General features: G+C 44.7%; 1 protein-coding gene and 1 long non-coding RNA gene across 2 annotated transcripts in view; both read left to right on the top strand.

The window, feature by feature from the left end:
- LOC309536584 overlaps positions 1 to 26,909 on the top strand; it is a 179,789-nt gene that overhangs the window by 152,380 nt on the left and 500 nt on the right. The gene's annotated exons all lie outside the window — the stretch shown is intronic.
- BMP10 (bone morphogenetic protein 10) lies at positions 1,870 to 9,493 on the top strand. The gene is made up of 2 exons (XM_082229583.1): positions 1,870 to 2,314; positions 5,738 to 9,493. Exons 1-2 carry the CDS (start codon positions 2,005 to 2,007, stop codon positions 6,676 to 6,678), a joined length of 1,251 nt encoding a protein of 416 aa, XP_082085709.1. The 5' UTR covers positions 1,870 to 2,004; the 3' UTR covers positions 6,679 to 9,493.

Here is a 26,909-nt window from a genome sequence, read left to right as displayed (position 1 = left end):
CAACCACATCCCCACCCCAAAGAAGATGAAGGATTTGGGAATGGCCTGTCTGTGGAAAGGAGATGAGAGAGCAGCCCGGAGGTGCAATGGAGAGGAAGCCGCTCCTGAGAAAGACAGAAAGGGAAATGTAATTATTCCAACACTTGCTCATCACACTTTCGAGGTCACACTTCTTTATCTCCCCTCTCATGCCTAACAGTTACCTCACCCATTAGCCAGCTCCTGTGGAAGAGGAATGGGGAGAACTTCCTGTATCTCGTGCATGTATTTTGGGATGCTCCGTGCCATTTCTAGTTCAAGGAGCTAAGCAATGATGGGTCATCTTCCAGCATCTGACACGGCCCAAGTAAAGGAGTTATCATGTCTGCCAGAGAATTGCATGAATATGAACTCCTGCATCCTGCCAGTAGATGCAGAAAGGTCAGAATACCCCACATTTTGGAAGAAGAAGCACACTTTGTTTTTCAAATTAAAGGCATGAGATTTATTTATTTATCAAGGTGGCTTACAACAAAAATACATAAAACCAGACCATAAAAACCATATTAAATGATTGAAATCAAACATCAACTAACCATTGTGGAAAGATATCTTCTTAATTGCCTGCATGGGCCTGGTGGGATACAAAAAATAAAAATAAATAAAAAACCAGCAGGCATTTAAAAGTTAAAACAGAAGGCGCCTGCTGAATCTCTAGTGGCAGAGCATTCCACAGGACCAGGCCGATGACATTGAAGGCTCGGTTTCTTGTTGTTGTCAAATGAGCCAACCTGGGAGATGACCAACGACATTCCTGCAAATGATCTCAGTAACTGAGCTGAGACAGAAGGGTTCAGGTGATCCCTGAGATAGCTTGGGCCTCAGTTGTTCAGAGCTTCGTAAATTAATGCAAAGCACTTACTCCTCACTTCCCCAAAATGTTTATTATTTCTAGCCATCTCGAGAGCTTTGAGGGTTACTTTGCTGGGTGTGCCTCCTGACTGGAAGGTGAGCTCAGTGAAGGGACTCATGCAGTGACACGACAGGCTTCCTCCAAGGGAGGAATACTTTCATCTTTTCACCAACAGTGATTGAATTTTCCAATCACATGCAATATGGAGTAGAATATGGTGCAATATAGTGCAGAACTGTTAGACAATTAATATGAGGTTGCCATTAAGTTCGGCACTCTGGTTTAAGAAGGACATTGACAAGCTGGAAGGTCTGCATAGGAGACTGGCCAAGATGATCAAGGGTCTGGAAACCAAGCCATATGAAGAATGGTTGAGGGATCTGGGAATATGTAGCTTGAAGAAGAGGAGACTGAGAGGAGATATGATAGCCATCCTACAGGCTTTTTGATCCTACAGGCTTTTTGTCCTTGCACATTGAAACAGGCTTCCAAACCATCATTTGCCCTAAGCTTTTACTTCCAACTCCTGAGCGTTTTTCAGTCTCCCCTTGGAGCAAACGTTTACTTGCCGCTTTTCAGAGGTCTACTGACTGGATTGGCAGAAACTTGGTTATAGCATGGACCATGGATACTCCTATGCCATGCGCATGTTTAGCTGAAATCGCAACAAAGCAAAGAGACTTGGTTTCAAAATGGTCAGCTGGGTCCTAAGACGGGTGGAGGGGGGAGTCAGGTCCCATGCAGAAAAAAAGCAAAGGGGAATTGCACTATTTCATAGCATCCCAATGTGGAATGTTTACAAAATGCTCATTAAGAGGAAGGAGGATTGTGAGATAGCAACTGAAATCTGGTGAGCAAGCTTACACTGGAGGAGATAAGAGTGAAGGGCTTCTAGAGGAGGCACCGTCAGCTCTATCCAATTACTGGGACCTGGATGGGGGGTGTGGAAACAAGAGAGCCAGAGCAAGAAAGAGAGTTGGATCACAAGCTCCAACTTCCAAACTTGTCAACCGTCAGTGACACAAGACGTTGATACCCATTTGCAGGGGGATAAAATAGGCGGCACCAGAGCAACGCTTTTGTCGAGTCCTGTGGCCAGCTAGAACGAGGCCATGGAACCCGCAGGCTTTCAGCTGTGGGCAGCCGTCTCCATTCTGGTGCACCTTGCAAACGGTAGTCCCATCATGAGCCTAGACATGCCTCTCCTGGAGGAAGACAGGCCGTTCTTTGACGAACAGGATGCCTTGCTTCAGACTTTGCAGAACGAGTTGCTGAAGGCGCTCAACATCTCCGACATCCCCCTGCAAGAGACGGCAGCCAAGGTGGACCCTCCGGAATACATGCTAGAGCTCTTTAACAGGTTTGCCACTGATAAGACCTCCATGCCATCGGCCAACATCATCAGAAGCTTCAAAAATGAAGGTAAGGTCTCTTAAACAAGCCTGTTAGGTGTTGCAGTTAGGATGCAGAGGGGAAGTTTGATGGATGATTTATTAGCAAAGTGATCCAGCTAAGCAAGTGACAAGCTGGTTCACCTGCTGCTTGGTGGACCTTATCTGCCCAGGTGTTTGACAAATGACTGCAAGTCATTTGAACCATTTGCTGGATTTTCAAGTGCATGGCACACCTGGTTTTTAAATCTCGATCAGGGATGCTTTTTGAAAAGGTGACTACTAATTTTGAGATCTAAATGGAGAATCTCCTCCCCCTGCCCAAGTCTCACTTAAAATGCTCCTTTGAACATAGTCATGGTTGCCTTCTTTGGTAGCTCAGTGGTTTTTCAGTGTTGGGTCATCTTTTTCACATGCAGAAGGACCTAGGTTTAATCCCCGGGACCTCTTGGGTAGAGCTGGGAATATTCCCTGCCTGAAACTTTGGATTGTTGACAATATTGAGCAAGAAGGACCGACAGCTTCCCATGTTCCTAGAAGTAAGGAGAACAGAAGTAATCTGCTTAGCATTTCCTCTGCATGAGCTGCTGCGCAAACACACTACTGCGATCCCACTCAGCTCCCACTGATTTCAATGGATATTGTGTCAGAGAACTTTCAGGGGGATTGTATATGTTGTTTTTTATATTGCTTTTGATAACAAAATCTTTCATTAATTATTATCCTCATTTTCTATATAAATATATATAACACAATGTATTAGCTGCACATGCACTACATGCCATTGGTATTTACATGGGTAACTTGGTCATCAGATGTGCCACATAGTGCACTCCAGATGTTGGACAACTGGATCCCTGATCATTGACGGCTGATTGAAGCTTATGGAAGTGGAAGCCACCAACATCTGGAGGGCTGGATGAATAGGACTATCCATTCAAAGGGATACTCTGCTTCCTCCTGGATACTCAGCTTCCCACCCCAAAAATTGATGCAATAAAAATCTTTCCTTCTACCTAGAAGGTTTTTCCAAAACTCTAAAGAATCAGTGAGATCAGAAGCAAATCCTATTGGATTTGATAGAGCTTACTCCCAAATAAATGGGCAAGGTTGCAGCCTTCAACCAACTAAAAATATGTGGGGCTTTTGCAAGTTTTCAGATTTTGTGTGAAAGCAAAAGATGTTCAATGTCCACATAGCTCTCAGCTATACTTTTTTGAGAGTGGCATGCTTTTTCCTGTTTTCATAATCAGCATCTTATAAACTGAGATTCGGGAAATGTAGACACAATGGCACTTACTGAGATCCTTCAGTTTCCTTTGAATCGTGTTCTGGAATATTGTTTCCACGAATGCAGCTTAGACACTGGCAGTCCTGTTGTCAGCTATGGGGAAGGACTCAGGATGAACCAAAATTCTCCATTTAGAAATTCTGAAGTCAGTGCAACCCAAACCCAGCAGTCTGCATTAATTGATATTTTTGGGTGAATGCAGAGAGGGACATTATTTCCTTTTAAAACAGCTTGGTGTGAAACGTTCCCTATATAAATCGGTCTCCTAGCCTGCCTGCAAAGTGCAACCTTTTCCTATACAAATCTCTAAGACTGAATGAATCAGCATGGTGGACCTGATCACAAAAGCCATACCAAAAAATGCATTCTTAAAACGAGATGGGTGTCTCCCACTTTCATGGTGTGCTTCTGTTTTGGAGAAGCAGCATTTTTGCCAATAACGCTAACTAAGATCATTTTAACATTCCAATTCGAAAGTCACTTAAGCCAAAGGGCTAATTTAGTCACAGATCAGGGCTGACTTATGCTCTAACACTCCATCTTAACTAACTTGCAAATTATGGCACCGCTAACTGTTCAGAGGCAGGAGCCAAGCAGAACTTTAAAAGTCTGCACCAGCTTTCACAGAGAAGAGTCCACTTCAGCAGCTGTGTCTAATGAGGCCATCATGAATCTGTGAGTCTTGAAAAGCTTTGTTGTTGTTGTTGTTTAGTCGTTTAGTCATGTCCGACTCTTCATGACCCCATGGACCAGAGCACGCCAGGCACTTCTGTCTTCCACTGCCTCCTGCAGTTTGGCCAAACTCATGCTGGTAGCTTCGCGAACACTATCCAGCCATCTTGTCCTCTGTCGTCCCCTTCTCCTTGTGCCCTCCATCTTTCCCAGCATCAGGGTCTTTTCCAGGGAGTCTTCTCTTCTCATGAGGTGGCCAAAGCATTGGAGCCTCAACTTCCGGATCTGTCCTTCCTGTGAGCACTCAGGGCTGATTTCCTTAAGAATGGATCGGTTTGATCTTCTTGCAGTCCATGGGACTCTCAAGAGTCTCCTCCAGCACCAGAATTCAAAAGCATCAATTCTTCGGCGATCAGCCTTCTTCATGGTCCAGCTTTCACTTCCATACATCACTACTGGGAAAACCAGAGCTTTTACTATACGGACTTTGAAAAGCTACAGGACTCTTTCTCATTTTCACTGCAGTAGACTAACACTACCACCCTCCCCGAACATTGATTAAAAGAGATTACTAATGCGCTCATGCACATATGAAAGCCCAGACCGTCTTCATGTAAACTCCGGTAGATTTTAAACACACATTTCTCAACTTTCGAGCTGTCAAGATGACCTTCACCAGCAAGCAAACCTTCGTGGTGACTCTAGCCAATGCCAATGAAGGCTCTGTCCTGTGGGCCTCATCAGGCCTGCCACATTTATCTTGCTTTACTGAATTTCAAAATTTCACCAAGTGCATATTTCCTACCTCTTTCTTGCAAGAGCCTCCTGTAGAAGCTCTCCAAACAATTCTGGCTACATTTGACGATACCTGAGACAGAAATGTATAAAGATTTCTCCTTCCTCTAGTTTTGCCTTTGCCTTACTCACTTCTCCTTTGACCACCAAATCAATCAGATTAAGCTCAGCATTAAATTCCCATTGGGGTCTTTTAGAAAAGATCCCCTGAACTCTCCCAAAACTACAATATTCAGGATTCTTGGGTCATAGTCAATCTGGTTGAGTAGAAGTCCCCTCTAGCCCTGAGGTTCCCGAGATGGGTGGTTCCACCTCCTGGGGGTGGGGCAGGCAGTGGGAGGGGTACTAAGAGGCAGACGATCAGACTTTGAAAAGCTAGAATCACTGGATCAAGTTCATCCATTTTGTTGAATTAATTAAACTAAATCATTTTAATTGGATTTTGAATAAATGTGCAATTAACTGTTACTGTTTTGAATTTTATTCTATTGTTATCTTCAGTAGGCCATGCACACTGCTATTCTGAATCATGCTTTTTATAGGGTGAGGCAAGGGTCGCCGGGGAGGAGTTTATGGAACCAAGGGGGAAAGGCCCTGAAAAGGTTTGGGACCCATTGCTTGGCATAGATGCCCTTTCGTTGGTTATCCTGGCCATACAGGGAAGAAGGGTAACATTTGATTGCTTTTAATTTTCAGAGCAGATTCCGCAGCCCATCCACTTCAATGGAATACGGAGGTACCCTCTTCTCTTCAACGTCTCCATTCCACACCATGAGAAAATAACAATGGCGGAATTGAGGCTCTACACTCTGGTGCAGGAGGACAGGATGTTCTACAATGGTCTCAGCAGGAAAGTCACCATCCTGGAAGTGCTCGAGGATGACCATGGAAGAGGGAAGGAGGAAGAGGAGAGGAGAATGAAAGTTCTGGCATCCCGGCACATTTACAGCACCGACAATGAATGGAAAACGTTTGAGGTCACGGAGGCCATCAGGAGGTGGCATCACTCAGACTCCACCACTCATCAGCTGGAGGTGCAGATTGAGAGCCGAGGGGGAGAGGAGGCCGTCAGAGGAGGGAAAGCAGATATAGACATCGATTCGGAGACCAAACATGAGCCTTTACTCATTGTGTTTTCCGACGACCGAAGCCATGCCAAGAAAGAGGAGAAGCACGAACTGAATGAGATAATAGAGCACGAGCAGGATTTGCAGGACCTGGACATGAATGATTTCCATACCAGCCCCAGAAAGGAGAAACTTCTGCAGATCAGATCCAACATAATCTACGACTCCACATCCCGGATAAGGAGGAATGCCAAGGGGAGCAGCTGCAAAAAGACTTCGCTCTATGTGGATTTCAAGGAGATTGGCTGGGATTCCTGGATCATTGCACCTCCAGGCTATGACGCCTCACAGTGCAGGGGAGCCTGTTCCTTCCCTTTGGACGATCACCTCACGACCACTCATGCCAAGGCCCGGACTTTGATTCACTTGAATGATCCCCAGAAAGCTTCTCCAGCTTGTTGTGTACCTACCAAACTGGATCCCATCTCCTTACTCTTCTTAGATAACGGGGTTGTCACCTACAAGCTCAACTACGAAGGCATGGCTGTCTCAGAGTGCGGGTGCAGATAGTAGAAGGATGCTCCCCACCCACAGGGCTTTGGGTCCTCCTCAGATTATTTAATTGTTTCATCTGTATATTTGTACAGTTTTGATTTGTACAGACTTAATAAGCTTATTTAAGGAGGCATGTACAGATAATTAGAGACAAAGGAAATGGGCAACAGAGGGGGTGTATTTTCGCTTTCACGGTTGGCTCGGGGAAAGCAGGATTGTGCATTTTCGCTTTACTCAAGAGTCAGTTTACACAACCAGCAGAATCCAGTGTTAATTCTCTCCCCTTATGCCAGATTATACCACTTCAAACTGCCCATGGTTCAATTCTCCCCCACAAAATAAAATGCCTCGCAGTCGTTTCTGCTGACTGTGTGAACTAACCCCCCCAAATCTGGCCACTGAGAACCATTTCAATTCCCCCTTTTGGTGTCCAAATCAGGATTTGCAGTATACTGTACACACAAAGGATGTTATTTTTAAATATATTTCTGAGAACGAACTCAATCAATCGGATGGTTATATTATGCATTCAGAAGAAATTAAAATTGCTGGACACAGTATCGGTAATGTTGATGTGCACAGATCTAGCCCCCACCCCCATGTCACTAGAAATTGCCTCAGATACAAATTGTGCAGCACGCTTGGTCCCAGCTCCTGCCCACCTAGCAGTTCGAAAGCACATCAAAGTGCAAGTAGATAAATAGGTACCATTCCGGCGGGAAGGTAAACAGTGTTTCCGTGCACTGCTCTGGTTCGCCAGAAGCGGCCTAGTCATGCTGGCCATATGACCCAGAAGCTGTACGCCGGCTCCCTTGGCCAATAAAGCAAGATGAGTGCCGCAACCCCAGAGTCGGTCACGACTGGACCTAATGGTCAGGAGTCCCTTTACCTTCACCTTTACTAAGGCTTTGGGCCTACTCCACCAGAGGCGGAGTTGGGGGTTTGTGCATCTCCAGTAGTTACAGACAATGAGGTAATTCTGATATGATTGACATGTAGAGATAATGCACTGACCAAAGTCCCCTTTTCTGCACAACTTTGTTTAACCTAGTTTTTAATCATTTAAAAGCAGAACAGAACTTCAAGTAAGCATACATAAGAGAGTCCAGTTACAGACTCAGATTATAGAACACCTGGTACAACCCTACACAACTTTTGAAAGGTGCAATACTTCACTACCCTCTCCTTTGAAAGATCATTGTGCATAACCAGTTTGGTGGGGGCTTATCCTAAGACAGACACACCTGATTCCAATTGTATAAATGCTGGCAATTCAAAATTTGGTGCCTGTTGCACCTGCCAAGAACTATATTCTCCTCTTGCATTAATGACCCGCTCCATGACTGTCAACAGAAATAGACCAAGAAAATACTGGTGACTTGGAATTTGTCCCCCACCCCCACCCCACCCGCAAGACCCAATGCTCTTTGCATGCTTGTTGAGATTCTATGGAGAGGGGAAATTATACTGTGCTTCGTGTCAGAATGGAATATCTCTGCGGACAAAGAGAGGGTCTTTGCCTTTATGAAGCTGTCAATTCACAAGACGGTGCTCTCTCGAGTCACATGTCATGTTTCCGCCACTCGCCCTCCAACAAATCATTGCGATAAGAAGGTGTTGGAGCTGAGAAACCATAGGCCTGGTGCTTTATTTATACTAAGCTGGGAATTTGTCAGATTCTTTGGAAAGTGTAATTGACGCTGAGTGCGCTGCCCTCGGCTCCAACCTACTGTACTGTCTCCAGCCTTTGTTTTACACTTTTAAGGCAAGGCTGTATTCCCTGGATGAGATAACAGGCCTTGCCTTTGAGAGAATGGACTCTTGACTCTTCATGGGAATCAACACCAAAGACAACGTCAAGGACTAACTCAAACCAGCTTAACCCACATCCATGCAGCCGTTATTTATTGACATATTTATTGACTGTTGTAATATAATGTAGAATACAAAATCTTCTATTTTTGTGCGGTATGTAAGACACACGTGGACAATCTTGTGCATTGAATCATACATGGATTTTGACGCTAATAACGGCAAAAAAAAGTGTTACGGATTTTCTCGCTTGTTTTCTTTTGTAAATATATAATTTGTCTCTTTTTTTAATTTCTCGGTGTAATACAAAATATAGTGGCATATAGTATGCAGTCGCTTTTTTCCCCTTTTCCCTTTCTTTTTTGCTAGCCCAAAGTCCTTGAACACAAGGGACAGATATGAGATCCATGGAGGACACCTGGTACATTTCACGAACTCTGAGAACCTGCTGTTACAAGAATTTTAAGGTCTTATATATATAAAATAGATGTTCACAAATGTACCAAGCGAACACATACATAAATATATGAAGCACCTGTCTGAAACGCACAGAAAAGTCCTGGAACTATTTTCTCTCTCCTCAAATGACCTCAAATATTTTTCTGCAATGTCGAAGGAAAGGGGAAATCTCTCCATTGTCTCTGTGCTCACAAATCCTGCATTAAGGGCACATTTAAGATGTGAATAGGGTGAGCCTGTGACCAGTGATCTGGATTCAGGAATTGATGAGTTATCATAACAAAAGAGTGGCCAAAACCCAAGTAATGCAGTCAGGTAACCTGGCAGACAGGAGATAAACAACAAACTCAGGATTCCCTTTTAGACCGCCCCCTGTGATGTATGTATGATGTTTCTGGGGGTGGTCTGGAGTTTGAGGTGGGCAATTTAAAAAGTCTATATAAGGGTGGGCACACCTTTGTTCTGGGTCCCACCCCACTCCTTGTGGGGGGGGGGGCGAGCACCCTGTTGCAACAGCTTTAATAAAGATCAGGCTTACTAGCTGCTTTGCTTTTCAATATTCTCTGGTTGGTCTCTGTTATTTTCTCCTACCGATAGAGAACCTACAAAAGGACTCTATATGGGTACCCCATAAGGGAAAAGGAGCAGTTTCTCTCTCTCATAACACTGCCACCATCGTACTCCTGCCCTGCCTGAAAGACCTGCCTATCAGTCCACAAACCATAATGTTTACTCCACAAATTCCCCCAGGCTATGCTGAGTTGGATGTATCTGCAATGCCTCTTCCCTTTTCCTGGTAAAAATAGCTGGCCAGGAAAGAACTAGTGGCAGCAAGCCAAGTTATAGCGGGCAAGGAAATGTGGTAGCCCTAAGCAGCCTCAGCAGACCTATATATCCAAAGAGAAGTGAACCATGGCAAGCTTTGGAGTGCCATGTCTTAATTTGCTAATAAAGGGTGCATTGTATCCAATGGCGAACACTAAGAGTGCTCTTGTGCTCAAATCCTGCTTACCGGCTTCCCATTGGGGCAACTGGTTGGCCACCATGCGACCAGGATGGTGGACTAGATGTGGGTCATTGGCCTGATCCAGCAGGTGCCTCTTATGTTCTTGCGTTCTCATATTCCTACCCACTGGCCACAACAAGCCTTTTCCTCCATACAGTCCTTGAAAACCATGCCTTACAAACTTCGTTTCAAAACCTCTGGTTGAACAGCTTCTACGGTGTCTTTTACATCAACCAACCATCTTAGCCAATGACTGGAGAAAGCTAGAAACTCGACTCTTACTTCTTTAGTTGAATATGGCAATAGTTTGACACCTGCCCCCTCCCCAGACTGCCTTCAGGTAGCCTACCAACATATGCTTACAGTTGCCCAGAGTTCTGAAAAATATTAAAAGAGGAGCCAGATGTTGTTGCGTAGGGCAATCTTATGGAACTTTGGGCTCTCCAGGTATTTTGAACTACAGTTCCCATCAGCCCCAGCCAGTACGGCAAATGGTATGGGGATGATGGGAACTGTAGTTCAGCAAACATCTGGAGGGCCATAGGTGAGCCATCCCTGCTTATAGGAGATAATTAAATGTATACATCCTCTTTAAAAAGCTCGTTCTCTTACCCACTAGGCTATGGATAACTCTTCGCTCTTTGCAATGGAGTTGGTCCAACTTTCCCAAGCAACTCTGTTTCCTACAATCATAGCCTTGCAGCTCTTATTGCCTTTTGATGCCAATTGGAAGCTGACAGTCTCTTTTGATAGGATGCCCTCAGTTACTGCATTGGTTTATTCTTCTTGAAAAAGCCAGTTTTGTCCTTCATGACCAGCACAGCAGGGCTGGCTACTGAAACTTGTCTCTAGATAAGCAGTTAAGCGCCTGAGACTTAGGCAAAACTAAGGGGCACCTGCATAACCATCGGGGGGACGGGACACAAAGGAGTGACAATAAAATGGTGAGAAAACTATAGTGAAGTCTGGTGAGGGAAGGGAAAACTATACTTTTATTTAAATGTTCATTTGGGCACCTGAAATGTCACGTGCCATTAAATGTGAGTTTATAGGGATATTGTGCAAAACCAGAAATGTTTTTTTTAATAAGATATTTATTAAAGTTTTCACAATATTACAAAAGAAAAAACAAACAAAGTAGCATCAAAAGGAAATACATAAAATAAAAATAATTAACAGAGTAAAAAAAGAAAAAAGCAAACCCCTTCCCACTATAGAAAAGAAGAAAAAAGAAGGGGGAAAAAAGTTCAATAAAAAGAAAACAAAAAAGTGGCAAAAATACAAAAAAACCCTAACCTTTAAAAACATTTAAAAACAAATTCATTGTTTTCAAACCCTTAACTGTCATAGCCTTCTTTCTTAGACTTCCTCCTCCTCCCTTCCTTTGTATCCTAGTTATTAATTATCCCAGCAAATCCTTTCCATTCCATGTTTCATAAAATTCTGTCATTACATTACCCTAGACTATTTTGATCCTATCTTTCTATAATAGAATAAACCTTAAAATTTAAAACTTAAGTCTTAACCTTACCAGCTTCTTATAATCATAATATTCTTTCACAATTCTTTAGCATCTTTGCTAAAGCCAGGTAATTTCTTCCAACATTTTTTCTATCATTCATCAACTTTAGAAAATATTCTAGTAATAAAAAAAAAAGAAAGGTACAAACAAATCCATTTTTTTCCCAACGTCCCTTCCTCCTGGTTCCGGGTTTTGTCAGTCCTTATTCTCATCAGACTAGCCCATTAACCTGGTAGCCTTATATCCGAGGCCCTCAAGTCACTTCCATGGCCCTTCCGCGGCTCTTCTTCATATTTATAGCTGTAATTTCCCTTATCTCCTGCTCGTGGTAACTCCAGCTTGACAATGTCTCTTGCTCGTGGTAGCTCCCACTTGACAATGTTTTTAACCCTTCTCGACAGATCAGACCCTTTTCCATATCAAAACCAGAAATGTTACCCTGATGTGTCAAGGAAGAATCAGTGGTCTTTAAGTTGGCTGCTAGCTCAAAGGTAGCAGCAGATTGGCTGATGATATTTCACTGATGAGAACTTGTTGTTATGAGATGCTATCTGAATGAGCAATTTTAGGAGGTACTGTTTGAGGACCCTTCAAGACTGACCCTAAGTTCAGATGAGATTCAGTTGCCTACCAGCAAACTCAGGTAGTGCAATTTAGCTGTGATTCCTGCTAGATGGACTACTTGATGACTCTTTGGGTCCCTTCCAACTCTACAATTCTTTGTTTCTAATTCTAGTCGATCTGGAGATCGTGCAAAACAAACCCACCTCCCTGAAACACTAGACTTGTTGTGACCAGTGGAAAGGATGGGCTGGCACTTGCTTTGATACAACATAGTCTAGGCTCCTTGCAAATCGGAGTCATTAAATAACCAACTGCACACCCTCCAACACATCCCGGAGTAAAACTTGGACACGTGTCTTTGGGGGCCACACCCCTTACGAGTCATGTGACTCACGTGAGAGCATGCCCCTTGCCCAACACACATCTTTTGGGACTGCAATCTCGTGGGAGCCAGGGGACTCATGCAAGAGCATGGCTCTCAAAAATGGGATGTCCTGCTTAAATCAAGACAGTTGAGGTGTATGCAGCTGTCATGTAATCTTCCTGCAAACAAATCAGGGTGAATGTTTATTACAAAGGCCATCTGGAAGCTTCCTGAGCCTAGTGGTCTCACTCTAGATAGCTATGTGGCAAAACAAAGAAAGCCCACTGGAAAGAGAACACTGATTTTTGTAGCCGGCCTTAAACTGGGATTTTTCCTGCTTGTTATGCTTGCGGGGGGGGGCGTGTGTCTCCATAGAATATTGTGATGCTGGTGCCAACTGTTCTCACAAACTCAGTGTGCATATTACAAAGACATGATGAATCTCCAGGGATCTCTCCCATTGCAGGGGAACCGACTGATATAAGTAGAAAAAACTTCTCCTTTTCCCTTATGGGGTACCCAAGAGCTCATATAGAGTCCTTTTGTAGGTTCTCTATCAGTAGGAGAAAATAACAGAGGCCAACCAGAGAATATTGAGAAGCAAAGCAGTTAGTAAGCCTGATCTTTATTAAAGCTGATGCAACAGGGTGCTCCACACACACAGAGAAGAGAGAGGACAACCCAGAACAAAGGTATGCCTGCCCTTATATAGACGTTTTAAATTGCCCACCTTGGAGTCCAAGACCAACCCCAGAAACATCATACATACATCACTGAAGTGGTGTAGCCCAAGACCAACCCCAGAAACATCATACCTACATCACAGAAGGGGTGCAGCCCAAGACCACCACCCCAGATACATCATAACTACATCACAGAAAAGGCGGTCTACAACAGAAATCTGAGTGCGTTGTTTTTACCCTGTCTGCCAGGTTACCTGTTAATGGTCACTTGACTGGATTATCTGGGGAACCTAGCCATCCTTTTGTAATGATAATACTTAATTCCTGAGCCAGGTCACATATATATGACCTAAAAATTCTTATAACAAGACCCTGAAATGAGGCCAACCCTTAAACCATTGGGGGGGGGTCTTTGTGAACCCCATACAGAGAAAATTTAAGCTACCCAATACCAAGGTGACAGCCCCTTCAACACCAAGGAGAGAGGGGAGAGTGCAAGGTTAAAGCAGAGGTTGTTGAAAACATATTCTGTGCATTTGTGTGATTTCAAATGTATTCACCTCAAGCACCAAAATGTCTCGGAGAGCACCTTGACCCAAAAACAGCCATACCTTTACAAATAATAATATTGTCAATATTTGCTCTCTGCAGCTTCCAGCACAGGCACCCTTGGCCCTCAATCTGATGAGGTTAAGCAAGGCGTGAGCCCCAGATGGTGTTGAAAAGCTCTGTGCTGAGTTAAATGAGGAGCTTTCAGAGCAGGGTCTCTGAAAGCCACAAGCCCAGGAGCTGAAGAACAACAGTCACCAAACATTCCCAGCATCCATCACTTTCGGGCTCATGTTGTCGTTTGCTGTAGCAACTCCTTATCTCCGCAGAGATTAGAGTCTTCTCAATCGCTACTTGCACAGATTTTATTGTGGGATCCATTTCCTGAGCTGTCACCACCACCACCACCACAGCTCAGGCAGAGTCAAAAGGGACAAAGGCAGCACGGCTGCAAGTTTGCACTGACCAAAGTGCCAGAACCGCAGCCTAAATTTTAGACCCTGTGATACTCTAACCCAGGGTTAGGCAACCTAAGGCCCGGGGGCTGAATCCAGCCCACGGACAGCCTGGCAATCAGCGTGTTTTTACATTAGTAGAATGTGTGCTTTTATTTAAAATGCATCTCTGGGTTATTTGTGGGGCATAGGAATTCGCTCATTTTTTTTATTTTTTTCAAAATATAGTCCGCCGCCCCCCACAAGGTCTGAGGGACAGTGGACTGGCCCCCTGCTGAAAAAGTTTGCTGACCCCTTCTCTAGTGCGTGCTGTGGAGTGAGACCGTCACCTGAAGCAACAGGAGGGCAGATCTGAAGAGAAGGGAAACCCTAAAAGGCGACTTAACTAGCCTTATAATTCATTATCGAACGAAAAGAACAAGGAGCCATAGGAAGCTGCCCCACCCAGCGCCAGACCCTTGGGTCCACTTAGCTCAGAATTGTGTACAACTGGCTGGCAGCAGGGTTTCAAGCTGAGTTCTCTCCCAGCTCCCTGCAGATGCCCTTAACATGGAAATGTCTTCATTAGGTATGGCGGATAATTCTGCTCTGATCAGTCACAGAAGCAAAAATTGTCCCAGTTCATGTGTTCATCTGTCCTTGGAAATAGCATTCAGGCAAGGGGATTTGAGTCAGTATCTTTTTTCCAGTTTCCTGTAATAAAAAATTAAAGGTCTTATATATTTATATACATATATAAAATAAATGTTCATAAATGTACCAACCAAGCACGTACATAGATATGTGGACCACGCGTCTAGGAGCAGCACAGGAAGACCGTCCTGAAACCATTTTGACTCCCAAACTGACCAAATGTTTTCTCTGCAAGGAGGGAGGGGGTGAGGGAACCTTCCCATTGTCTCAGGAATTAGGTAATCACCATCTCAAAGGAATGGGCAGACTACCAGGAAAGCAATCAGATAAGGCATTATCAGATAACCTGGCAGACAAGAAAAACAACAGCATTCAAATTTCTGTTGTAGACCGCCTTTTCTGTGATGTATGTATGATGTATAGAGGGTATGGAGGGGTGGTCTTGAGCTCCAGGGCAAGGAATTTAAAATGTCTATCTAAGGGCAGGCACATCTTTGTTCTGGGTCCACCTCCTCCCTCCTGCGTGTGAGGGGAGCACCTTGTTGCAACAGATCAATAAAGATCAGGCTTACTAGCTGCTTTGCTTCTCAATATTCTCTGGTTGGCCTCTGTTATTTTCTCCTACCGATAGGGAACTCACTTAAGAACTCTATACGGGCTCTTGGATACCCCATAAGGGAAGAAGGGCAGATTTTGTTTACAATACTCCAAATGATACGTCATTAACAATGTTCATCCCAACCCCCTTTTCCCTGATATTTCCTTTGCGTTGAAATGAATGATGTGGAGGGAACAATAATATTGCCATTAATTAAATAATCATATGTTAAATTTGGCCACCGTGGACAGCAAGGCTAGAGTAGTTTTAAATGGAAGCCAAACCACAGCAGAAGGGAAACAGTGCTGCTTGCTAGTAATACGTGTCAGAACGGGCCTTGCTAACTTCTTGTGTCTATAGTCTTCATTCTCTGAATCGCTGCACTGGACTTTAGGCCCCTGATATCTCCAGGTTTGGTGCATATTTGCTGTCATGTGCAGTGAGGACTTGGACCCATTGTCAAGAGACCCTTCCAGGTCTTGTTCTGAATATGCCTGCAAAAGAAAAGGCAAGGCATTTCACCCGGAGCAAATAAACTGGTCTCTGAGGTTAATGTTTTGAAAATAATCTAGCTGTGGCTGTAGAGGGGTGGTCCCCTATGACTCCAAGTCTTCACTGATAGTGACAGACCCAGAATATAGAAACTGCTAAAAAATCGTCCTCACATGCATTGCAGTGGGTGTTGAATGGTTTCTTCAAACTTTAGATTTCATTATTGTTTCACAAGATGTGTATATCTTTAAGGGCCAGAGCAAATAACATGACCTAGCTTTACAGCTGTGAAGCAATATAGCAAGCTATGTTAATTAAGCTGTTGGGTATAGTATATAAAGAGCAGCATGTAGCTCTCTCAGTACCCTGATGGATGGGTCACACTTAATGATATAATGTAATTTAGTGTAAAAGGAGTTTTTGTTTTTGTTATTAAACCAAGCAAAGGTTACTTTTGCTTTTCTTAATGTGTGGTCTCCCCAGCACGCCTTCTGCAGCCCAACTAATCTGCAAAATAATCAACAGTGGGTTGGACTAGATGATTCTTTAGGTCCCCTCCAACTCCGCGATTCCACATTTTCAAAGATATAATGATTCTCTGAATCACTTTCCTTCCCTCTCTATTGCTACGACCAGGCATAGGCAAACTTGGCCCTCCAGACGTTTTAGGACTACGACTCCCATGATCCTTAGCTAACAGAACCATTGGTCAGGGATGATGGAAACTGTAGTCCCAAAATGTCTGGAGGGCCAAGTTTGCCTATGCCTGGCTATGACTCTCTAACGAATGCTATTGCTCCCTAGCTAATAAAACGACTCACTGACTAATGCTGTAATGCTCCCTGATGAAGAACGGTCGCAGCATTGAGACTTTTAAGTTTAGAGAAAAGTAGGTGGTATATTACCCCAGTGAAATTAGCTAAAATGTATAAAACAAATAATAAATGTTGGAAATGTAGAGAAAAGGAAGGAACTTTTTATCACATGTGGTGGGAATGTAAAAAAGTGAAAAACTTCCGGGAAATTATATATAATGAGATGAAAAAGATGTTGAAATATACATTTATTAAGAAACCAGAAGCATTTTTACTTGGCATTGTAGGAGATGAGATTAATAGACAGGATTGTAAATTGCTTTTATATGCGATTATGGCAGCAAGAATATTATTAGCACAAAAACGGAAGCAAGAAGAATTACCAACAAAAGAAGAATGGCGGATGAAACTGATGGACAATGCAGAACTGGATAAATTAACTGGAAGGATTCAAAACCTACAGGACCAGAGATTCTTAAAAGACTGGAGTAAATATATGAACTATTTGAAAAGTAATAGTAGTGAACAGATTACGCTAGTAGGGTTGCAAGAAGTTTTGTAAGGAGAATTATATGAAATATTGCAAGAAGGACTATGAGGAGAATTATTAGTTGATGATAATTAAGAGTAATAGATATATTAAGAAATGCAGAATAAGTGATAAAGAACGGGAAATCATCAAAGGTGTTGATGGAAGTCTAAAACATTGTATAAGATAAGAAGTTATGTTATGTGATGGTTGGAAATGATATGTTAAAAAAACTAATAAATATATGTATGAAGATGATTAGACAAATTAATGGAGGACACTGATGGCAACAATGCTTTTGAATATCAGGTGCTGGAAATCTCAGTAGGGGAGAGTGCTGTGGTGGTCACGTCCTCCTTGCAGTTTCCCCATAGGCCTTTGGTTTTCCACTGTGAGAACAGGGTGCCGGACTAAATGGGCCATTGGCTCTTCTGGTGTTCTTTATGTGGCGCTGGAGTGCTGAGGTTGAGGAACTGACTGGCACACTTCCGAATGTGAGGTGGAGGTGCAAAATCACATTTGTGAATACAGTCATACCTCGGGTTGAAGTTGCTTCAGGTTGAGCACTTTTGGGTTGCGCTCCGCGGCAACCCGTATGTAACGGAACGCATTACTTCTGGATTTCGCCGCTCGCGGATGCGCAGACGGTCAAAATGACGTCACGCGCATGCGCAGAAGCGGCGAATTGCGATCCACGCAGACGCAGGTTGCGTTTATTTCAGGATGAGAACGGGGCTCCGGAACGGATCCCGTTCATATCCAGAGGTACTACTGTGTTCTCTCTGGGCTGAAAAGCTCCCCATGGTTTTTTAAAAAAAGAACTAGCACAACAGGGAATTGGCTAGGCTGGAACCCCTTTCTCCAAAACACATTTTTCACTGCCAGGGAGTTCTTGTTGATATGAGAGCACATTCAGAATCAGTGCCCCTCCCTGACATTTGAAATGGAATACAGTGGTACCTCGGGTTAAGTACTTAATTCGTTCTGGAGGTCCGTTCTTAACCTGAAACTGTTCTTAACCTGAAGCACCACTTTAGCTAATGGGGCCTCCTGCTGCCGCCACGCCGTTGGAGCGCGATTTCTGTTCTTAGAGCAAAGCTCTTAACCTGAAGCACTTTTTCTGGGTTAGCGGAGTTTGTAACCTGAAGCATATGTAACCTGAAGCATATGTAACCCGAGGTACCACTGTAGTCCACTCATCCTGCCTCGTGCTTGGTAGACCAGGTCTTCTGTTCAGCTCCTTATGAGGCCTTACGCATGAGAGAGAGGAAGACGTGAGCAACACTCGTGCGATAACATGGGAGCCTGCAACTTTTCCACAATGCTCTTGACTCTCTGCCAAGGTCCTGGTGACACTCGAGCTTCCTGTTTTGCGCTCCCCAAGTTTCCAAACCCTCACATACAAATGTACTGAAGGGTGTTGCTTACCTCAGTGCAACGACAGCACTGGGACAGCAGACACAGCCAGATCCACAGCCTTATCTCCTCCCCAGGAGGCCAGTTCCCCATGCGCAAACTCGGTTCTGATGTTCTGTGCAGAGGTCAGAAGTGAAGGCACGAGGCATGGGCTCCACCTGGGTGATGGTGCCGCTCACAGTGCTGTGTGAACTGGGCTCAAAAGCCAAGGCATGGGAAAATAAAATGGAGGTGGAAGAGGAAAGCGTGAACCAGAAGCAAAAAATAAAAAGGCACCCTATTTCATTTCATTTTAAAAAAAGGAATTTCCCAAGGTTGCCAGGGAAGAGGAAAATTAGCAACAACTCATGCTGAGGGGAGCAGATGCCAAATTCTCTCACGTGTGTCCTAGTTTCTTTAATAAGAAATGAACCCGATGCCCCCCCTCCATTCCAGCTGTGGAAAATATCTCTCTGGATGCAGCAACAAGCCAGCCAGCAGGGTCTTGCACAGCCAAATTCCCTCCTTCCCAGTTCCCGTCATCGGCACGTTGTGTCAAGGGGGCTGAAATATCGCACCGCGTTTTTACACGTGATAAGTCAAATTTTCACAAGCTTCACCAGCTGCTGCAGATGATAGCACCGCCTAGAAGACAGCCTATAACCCCCCCCCCCAACCTACGCCCAAATTCTGAATGTCCAAATTCGGACGGGGCAGGTTCTGCAAGTTGGAAGACCTGGTGGCGCTTTTTATGGCCATCATCATTTTTTTAATAAGATATTTATTAAGATTTTTTTAAGATATTACAATACAAAATGGGGAAAAAAGAAACACAAAATAAAAGTGATTAAAAAACCACTCAATTTTTCTATTACTTATTTTCCTTAGCTTGTTTCCCGGACCTCCTCATACCTCCCTTTTTTGTATTCCAGTTCAGTTTGTTGGCTCAGCAAATCCTTACCCTCTTTGTTTATCCTAATCTTTGGTCTTAAAATAGTAACATTAGATTTTTCCCTATTAACAACCCATTTTTCATATTCCCTTAAAGCATTACAGCTGGAAACCACTTAATTTCTATCCAACATCATTCTAACATTCATTAATTTTACAATATTTCTGTAGATAGTCTTTAAATTTCTTCCAATCTTCTTCCACCGACTCTTCTCCCTGGTCTCGGATTCTGCCAGTCATTTCTGCCAGTTCCATATAGTCCATCAACTTCATCTGCCATTCTTCCAGAGTGGGTAAATCTTGTGTCTTCCAATACTTTACCATGAGTATTCTTGCTGCTGTTGTAGCGTACATAAAAAAAGTTCTATCCTTCTTTGGCACCAATTGGCTGACTATGCCCAGGAGGAAGGCCTCTGGTTTCAAGAAGGTATATTTAAATACCTTTTTCAGTTCATTATATATCATTTCCCAGAAAGCCTTAATCCTTGGGCACGTCCAACAAAGGTGAAACTTCAGTTTCTTTACATTTCCAACATTTATTATCGGGCAAATGATAGATTTTTGCAAGCTTGACTGGGGTCATGTACCACCTGTATATCATTTTCATAATATTCTCTCTCAAGGCATTACATGCCGTAAACTTCATACCTGTGGTCCACAACTGTTCCCAGTCAGCAAACATAATATTATGTCCAACGTCTTGTGCCCATTTGATCATAGCAGATTTCACCGTTTCATCCTGAGTATTCCATTTCAACAGCAAGTTATACATTTTTGACAAAATCTTAGTTTTAGGTTCTAACAGTTCTGTTTCTAATTTTCATTTTTCCACCTGGAAACCAATTTTCTTATCCAAATTATATGTCTCCATTATCTGATAATAATGAAGCCAGTCTCGCACTTTGTTTTTTAATTTCTCAAAACTCTGCAATTTCAATCTATCTCCCTCTTGTTCCAAAATTTCCCAATATTTCGGCTGGCGCTTTTTATGGCCATCAATAGCAGCATAAGAACATCGGAAGAGCCCGTTCCGGAATCAGGCCAGTGTCCCATCTAGTCCAGCGTCCTATTCTCAAAGTGACCCCCCCCAGATGCCCCCATGGGAAACCCGCCACAAGGAGGACCCGAGCCCAAGAAACCTCTCACCTCCCCCTTCCAGCAAAGGGTGTTCAGAAAGCATCTTTGCCTCTGAATGTGAAGGCAGACTGTAGCCATTAGGTTATTGGTATGAGCTTTCTTGTGCATGGACACTTCTTCAGATACAGTGGTACCTCGGGTTCGTTCCGGAGGTCCATTCTTAACCTGAAACTGTTCTTAACCTGAAGCACCACTTTAGCTAATGGGGCCTCCTGCTGCTGCCGCGCTACCGGAGCACGATTTCTGTTCTCATCCTGAAGCAAAGTTCTTAACCCGAGGTACTATTTCTGGGTTAGCGGAGTCTGTAACCTGAAGCGTATGTAACCTGAAGCATATGTAACCCGAGGTACCACTGTACACTGAAACAGAAGTCACCAGACCCTTAAATATAGTGAGAGGGTGGGGAGGGGTATTACTCAGAAGGGTGGTGGGAATGGGTGATTAGCTGATAGGTGTGGTAAACCTGTTGACGACTGTCAACGACTGCAATTGGTCTTACAGGAAAAAGCAAGGGGTGAGATGGCTAAAAATAGCTTTATCATGTATAATGAGATAAGAATCCAATGTCTCTATTCAGACCAGGTCTCTCTAAGGTTTTAAGTTTGGTAATAAGTTGCAACTCAGCAACTTCTCTTTTTCAGTCTATTTCTGAAATTCTTTTATAATAAGACAGCTACTTGGAGATCTTGTATAGAATCTCCTGGGAGACTGAAGTGTTCTCCTACTGGTTTCTCTGTCTTGTGATTCCTGATATCAGAACAAACCAATAACAAACTTAGTTGGTCTCTAAGGTGCTACATGGCTGTTGTTGTTGTTTAGTCATGTCCGACTCTTCATGACCCCATGGACCAGAGCACACCAGGCACTCCTGTCTTTCACTGCCTCCCGCAGTTTGGTCAGACTCATGTTTGCAGCTTTGAAGACACTATCCAACCATCTTGTCCTCTGCCATCCCCTTCTCCTTGTGCCCTCCATCTTTCCCAACATCAGGGTCTTTTCCAGGGAGTCTTCTCTTGTCCTGAGGTGGCCAAAGTATTGGAGCCTCAGCTTCAGGATCTGTCCTTCCAGTGAGCACTCAGGGCTGATTTCCCGAAGAATGGAGAGGTTTGATCTTCTTGCAGTCCATGGGACTCTCAAGAGTCTCCTCCAGCACCAGAATTCCAAAGCATCAATTCTTCAGCGATCAGCCTTCTTTATGGTCCAGCTCTCACTTCCATACATCACTACTGGGAAAACCAGAGCTTTAACTATACGGACCTTTGTTGGCAAGGCTACCTTTTATCTGTCATGCATCTTCCAGCATTCGGCTACCTTGGATGTCCATGGGTTCTAGTGTTCTGAGAGAGGGAGAAAACCTCTCCAGCTCAAAACGTAACAAGTCCCAAATGCTGCAAGTTTTCTTTGTAGGGGAGCTGCTCCACCCCCCTTGATCATTTTGGCTGCCCTTTTCCAACCCTGCGATATCTGCTTTGAGATGAGGCGGCCAGAACCGTACAGAGTATTCCAAATATGGTTGCAGCATAGATTTGTATAATGGCATCATGACACTGAAAGTTTTATTTTCACTTCTTTCTCACTTTGAGGCATATGGGGGCCAGGCCTGCAATGCACACAAAACGCCAATTTAATATTGATAGATGATAAAGTAAAGGTTGAAGTCGCCAGGCTGCATGTGGACCATGAGGCAAGGATGGGAAGTCTCAGGATACTCGCTCTGTATTTGCAAGAGCCGATCTTTAAGTGTGGTGGCATCTGCACTTTGGAACTCTCTGCTGATTGATGTCAGGCAGGTGCCTGCTAAAAACATTTTTATTTAGACAAGCCTACCTAGCTACAGAGCCTAGGACTTGCCGATCAGAAGGTCGGCGGTTCGAATCCCCGCGACAGTGTCAGCTCCCGTTGCTTGGTCCCTGCTCCTGCCAACCTTGCAGTTCGAAAGCACGTCAAAGTGCAAGTAGATAAATAGGTACCACTTCAGCGGGAAGGTAAATGGTGTTTCCGTGCACTGCTCTGGTTCTCCAGAAGTGGCTTAGTCATGCTTTACAGCTTTACGCCGGCTCCCTCGGCCAATAAAGCGAGATGATTGCTGCAACCCCAGAGTAGTCCACGATTGGACCTAATGGTCAGGGGTCCCTTTACCTTTACCTAGCTACAGTCATAACTTGGATCCCAAATGCCTTGCAAGTCTGACATTTTGGCTCCTGAACGCCACAAACCCAGAAGTGAGTGTTCAGGTTTGCGAACGTTCTTTGGAACCCGAACGTCTGACGCAGCTTCTGATTGGCTGCAGGAGCTTGCTGCAGTCAATCGGAAGCCACGCCTTGGTTTCCAAACGTTTTGGAAGTCGAACGGACTTCCAGAATGGATTCCGTTCGACTTCCGAGGTACCACTGTATTTAGAAAGTTATTGCGAGTTTTAATGTGCTTTTAGTCCATTGTTATTTTAACTTTTGGAAAGTCTTAAATTGCTGCTGTTGATTTTTCTTACAGATCGTTTTGTTGCTTTATCATTCTTGTAAACTGCTTTGTGTATGTCTGGTTCCCCCCCATACACGCACACACAATCAAGCAGTGTATACATTTCATGAAATTAATAAATAAAGTGAAACAGCTTATCAGGTGGGGAGAGGCCTGGGGAATATGCTCTAAAGCACCTTTCCCAATGTGGTGCCCTTCCAAATGTTTTATACTACAGCGCCATGCATCAGCCAAAACATCTGGGGAGCACCACGTTGAGGAACGCTGCAGTCTAAAGATTTGCTCCATAAACCAGCAGCTGTGACAATTCCCTGAGAAAACAGGCCCAGCGCATGCAAGATCCTCAGCGTTGGAGGTCATGTTTTCATCTACCAGATGTTGTGGTGCAAGTTTCAGGAAGGTCACTGGCCCCAAGGGATGACCTCTCTATAAATATAATAACCATTAGCAGTTCAAACTTCCCACTGCCTTGACCTTCTGGCTGCAAATAAACTCTCTGCATACGATTCTTATAAACCCTGTGGATTTTAAGCGGGGGACACAGAAATAATTCAAAGAGGTTAGTGCCGCTCTTTAGAAACAGAAACGTTTTCATGCAGGCCTATCTGCAGAGGAAGTGGTGAAATTTCTAAGCTTATGCTAAACGAACACCCACTTGGCCTGGTCTCAGAGCCCTTTGCTGCAGAGGCAAGCTCTCGTGCGTCAGAAAAAATAAATGTGCTCTTGGCCTGCTAAGGAAAATGTTTTGAAATGTGAGCAAAGCCCATTGTTAACTCTTCATCACCAAACGCCTTGATGTCTTTCTCTTACAGGCTTGCAGTTGGCGAACCTATTCACCTACACAAAGTACATGGAGCACTAACCAGGTGGGGCATAGGATCACAGAACTGTAGCCTTGAAAGGGACCCAAGAGGTCATCTGGTCCGACCCCCTGAAATTCAGGAATAACAGCTAGAGGACTCTTGAGTAGAAAAGAGTTAGAGCAGAGCTCATAGAACATTTCAAGAACTGTTTGAACACAAACTGTCAGAGACTTTATACAGAGATGAAACCATCATTTTATGTGCCAGTATTTCTTCCAGCATAGGAGGAAACCACTTTGAGGTTAAATCTCTTCATCACTTCAGCAGTTTTGTGTCTCCGCCAGACTCCCACAGGACTAGAACCTCGATCCACTCTTTGGGGCTGCTTAATACCTTAAAGCTATCCAGCCAGCCTTGAAGGCACATACCCAGTGTTTGCAACAACTGGACATTTCGACACACAAATTTCTTCATTTAAGAAAAGATAAGGGTTCAAGGGTTGGGTGTAAAGGTTCAATGCAATGTGTTCAGGTGTGTAATATTTGCTCATCTGACAACTGGGCAACATTTTGTTTCATTTCAGCTCTGAACCAAACACCAGAGTGTGAAAGTAGACAAAGTCTTTTCAGTGTCAAGTTTCTGTGGGACTCCTTCAGTCCAGGGCAGTCTTTCCCCAAGCGCCAGATGTTTTGGACCAAATTGGCCACAGCCAGTGAGTATAAAATAGAACGTACCATCAAACCAAAGAAGGCAACAGCTAACTGGGTTGACACTGCTTTCAGTCAAAATTGGGAGGGGGCATACAGCAGGGTAAAGTAAAGGTAAAGGGACCCCTGACCATTAGGTCCTGTTGTGGCCGACTCTGGGGTTGCGGCACTCATCTCTCTTTATTGGCCGAGGGAGCCGGCATACAGCTTCCAGGTCATGTGGCCAGCATGACTAAGCCGCTTCTGGCAAACCAGAGCAGCGCCGTTTACCTTCCTGCTGAAGCGGTACCTATTTATCTACTTGCACTTTGACGTGCTTTCAAACTGCTAGGTTGGCAGGAGCAGAGACCGAGCAACAGGAGCTCACCCTGTCACAAGGATTCAAACTGCTGACCTTCTGATTAGCAAGTCCTAGGCTCTGTGGTTTAACTCATAGTGCCACCCGCGTCACTTTATACAGCAGGGTAGCCAGCACCAAAATTAGAATGGGAAATAAATTGTTGGACTCACAAGGCCACCATCATGAAGATTGCAGGGGGCGAAGGACCCTTTGTGTCCCTTTCAGCTCTACAATTCTGTAATTCTACAAGGTTTCCAAATTGTGACGGGGGGCACTTCGGAGAGTTAATAATAACAACAATAATAATTTATTATTTATACCCCACCCATCTGGCTGGGTTTCCCAAGCCACTCTGGGTGGCTTCCAACAAAATATTAAAATACAATAGTCTATTAAACATCAAAAGCTTCCCTAAACAGGACTGCCTTCAGATGTCTTCTAAAAGTCTGGTAGTTGTTTTTCTCTTTGACATCTGGTGGGAGGGCGTTCCACAGGGCGGGTGCCTCTACTGAGAAGGGTCTGGGAAGACTCTCTCACATAGAGAAGCATTCACCACCCCACGAAGCCCATCGCCCAGCCCTTTCCGGCTAGCTTTCATAAGCCAGGATGGGCAAGGATCAAGGAGACAGGTGGTCGGTTTCACTCGTCCAAGCAGCCTGTCCAAATCCTCAGAGGTAACAGATTGGAATTGATCCCATGCAACTTGACTAGACAGGACACTCCCGCCCCGGCCCTGCTCCCACAGTGGAGTCTACCTCTTCCCGAATCTGGGCGACTTTATCTGCAAAAAACTTTGCAAAATCATTGCAGGAGATCATGTGGCCTGATGGAGCAGGTGGTTCCGCTAAATTGCGAACCACCTGAAAGAGTCTCCTGCTGCTGTTTTCTGCAGATGCAATAGAGGCGGTGAAGAAAGTCTTCTTCGCCATCGCCACTGCCACCTGGTAGGCTCGACAATGAGCTCTAACTCGTGTCAGGTCAGCTTCAGAATGAGTTATCCGCCACCGGCGCTCTAGCTGTCTCAGCGATTGTTTCATTGCCCTCAGATCCGTGGAAAACCACAGGGCTGAATGGGCTCCATGCAATCGGAGAGGGCGCTTCGGAGCCAAATAGTCAATAGCCCTGGTCAATAGCCTTTCTCCCACTCCCCCCATGTAAATCCACCTGGGTGCCAAAGCAGAGCCTCTTGCCCTCTGCCTTGATCCAGCTCTTCCTCAGATGGCAAGACTACTCACCCCTTTTGGTGCCGTGGCGTTGCAGGATGGCAGAGGCTTCACTGGGGCCCCGGCGAGGGAACTGGAACTGCCCTTCCTGATAGTGGTGCCCTTCCTATCAAGAACTGGATCCTAGCCTGCACCCGGCTTCGGCTAATGGGGATGCAGGCTGGGGACTTGGGCTGTGCCAGGGGCAGAGCCAGCAGAGCAGGTAGCCTTCCCTTGGATCCGCCCCTTGCCCATTTAAGCAGCCCACACCTGGGGCACTACCTATTTGTTCCTTTGCTGAGTTTTCCCCCTGCCCACCCACACTCGGTTTAAGCTGATAGTCAATGACTTTGCTGTGGCTACGGTGGTCATCGTTCTTTAAGGGGCCAGGTAGGAATTTGCCCACTGGGCTAATTGGCCCTGACCCGGTGGTTTTGTCTACCTCATAGCAATCATCACAACTGATTGGGCATTGGGGGAATCCTTTGTTTTGGATGGAGGGGAGGTTGTAGTATTCGGCTACCCTTCCAAATGCTGGGGTATCCTGTTAAAGAGATCCGGGGGGGGGAGTGGCCATGTCCACATGCCCAGGGGGGCCAGGACCGAAGGCACACACCCCCCAGACGGTGGGCCCTGCAAGGGCCACTGTGGCGTTTGCCCGCCTATGTGTGTGACATCATACTGGGTTCATAGGGAAAGGGTTGACTAACTATAAAATGACTAACCAATGGGAACCCAGGGGGCAGAGTTAA

The sequence above is a fragment of the Podarcis vaucheri genome (genome assembly GCF_965113315.1).
Source record: "Podarcis vaucheri genome assembly, chromosome: 7".
NCBI lineage: Eukaryota > Metazoa > Chordata > Lepidosauria > Squamata > Lacertidae > Podarcis > Podarcis vaucheri.
The sequence above is the reverse complement of the archived record's forward strand: the minus strand, read 5'-3'. Positions and strand labels throughout refer to the sequence as shown.